General features: G+C 69.7%; 1 protein-coding gene across 1 annotated transcript in view; it reads left to right on the forward strand.

Moving 5' to 3' along the window:
* The window catches only part of LOC104502288 (matrix metalloproteinase-9-like), a 4,899-nt gene that overhangs the window by 457 nt on the left and 3,944 nt on the right, over positions 1-498 (forward strand). Inside the window, exon 2 of the mRNA XM_010146244.1 lies at positions 8-246. Within this exon, the coding sequence (XP_010144546.1) occupies positions 8-246 (239 nt within the window). The remainder of the gene's footprint in view (positions 1-7; positions 247-498) is intronic.

Here is a 498-nt window from a genome sequence, read left to right on the forward strand (position 1 = left end):
CCCCCAGAAGTACCTGCTGCGCTTCGGGTACACCACGGAGCGGGAGGCGAAGACGGGCAGCAAGCACGTGTCCCTGGCCAGCGCGCTGCGCAGGATGCAGAAGCAGCTGGGCCTGGAGGAGACAGGGGAGCTGGACGCCAGCACGCTGGAGGCCATGCGAGCCCCTCGCTGCGGCGTCCCCGACGTGGGAACATTCCTCACCTTCGAGGGGGACCTCAAGTGGGACCACATGGACCTGACATACCGGTGAGTCTCTGCCCCAGGAGACAGAGCTTTGTCCCTGGGGGATGGAGACGGGCACGAGGGCCCTGGCGGGGTGGCAGCCTCAGTCCAGCCCTCGAGCTGTGCCACGGTGCTGCCGGCACAGCTGGGTCTTGGCACAGCCACGGCCAAGCCAGCACAGCAGCAGCATCTGCTCCCCAGGGCCTGGGAGAGCATCCGAGCCCTGGCCTGAGGGTGGCTGGGCCTGGCAGCGGGGGCTGCCGTCCCCCCCCCGGG

This window comes from Buceros rhinoceros, unplaced genomic scaffold, assembly GCF_000710305.1.
Source record: "Buceros rhinoceros silvestris isolate BGI_N320 unplaced genomic scaffold, ASM71030v1 scaffold20892, whole genome shotgun sequence".
NCBI lineage: Eukaryota > Metazoa > Chordata > Aves > Bucerotiformes > Bucerotidae > Buceros > Buceros rhinoceros.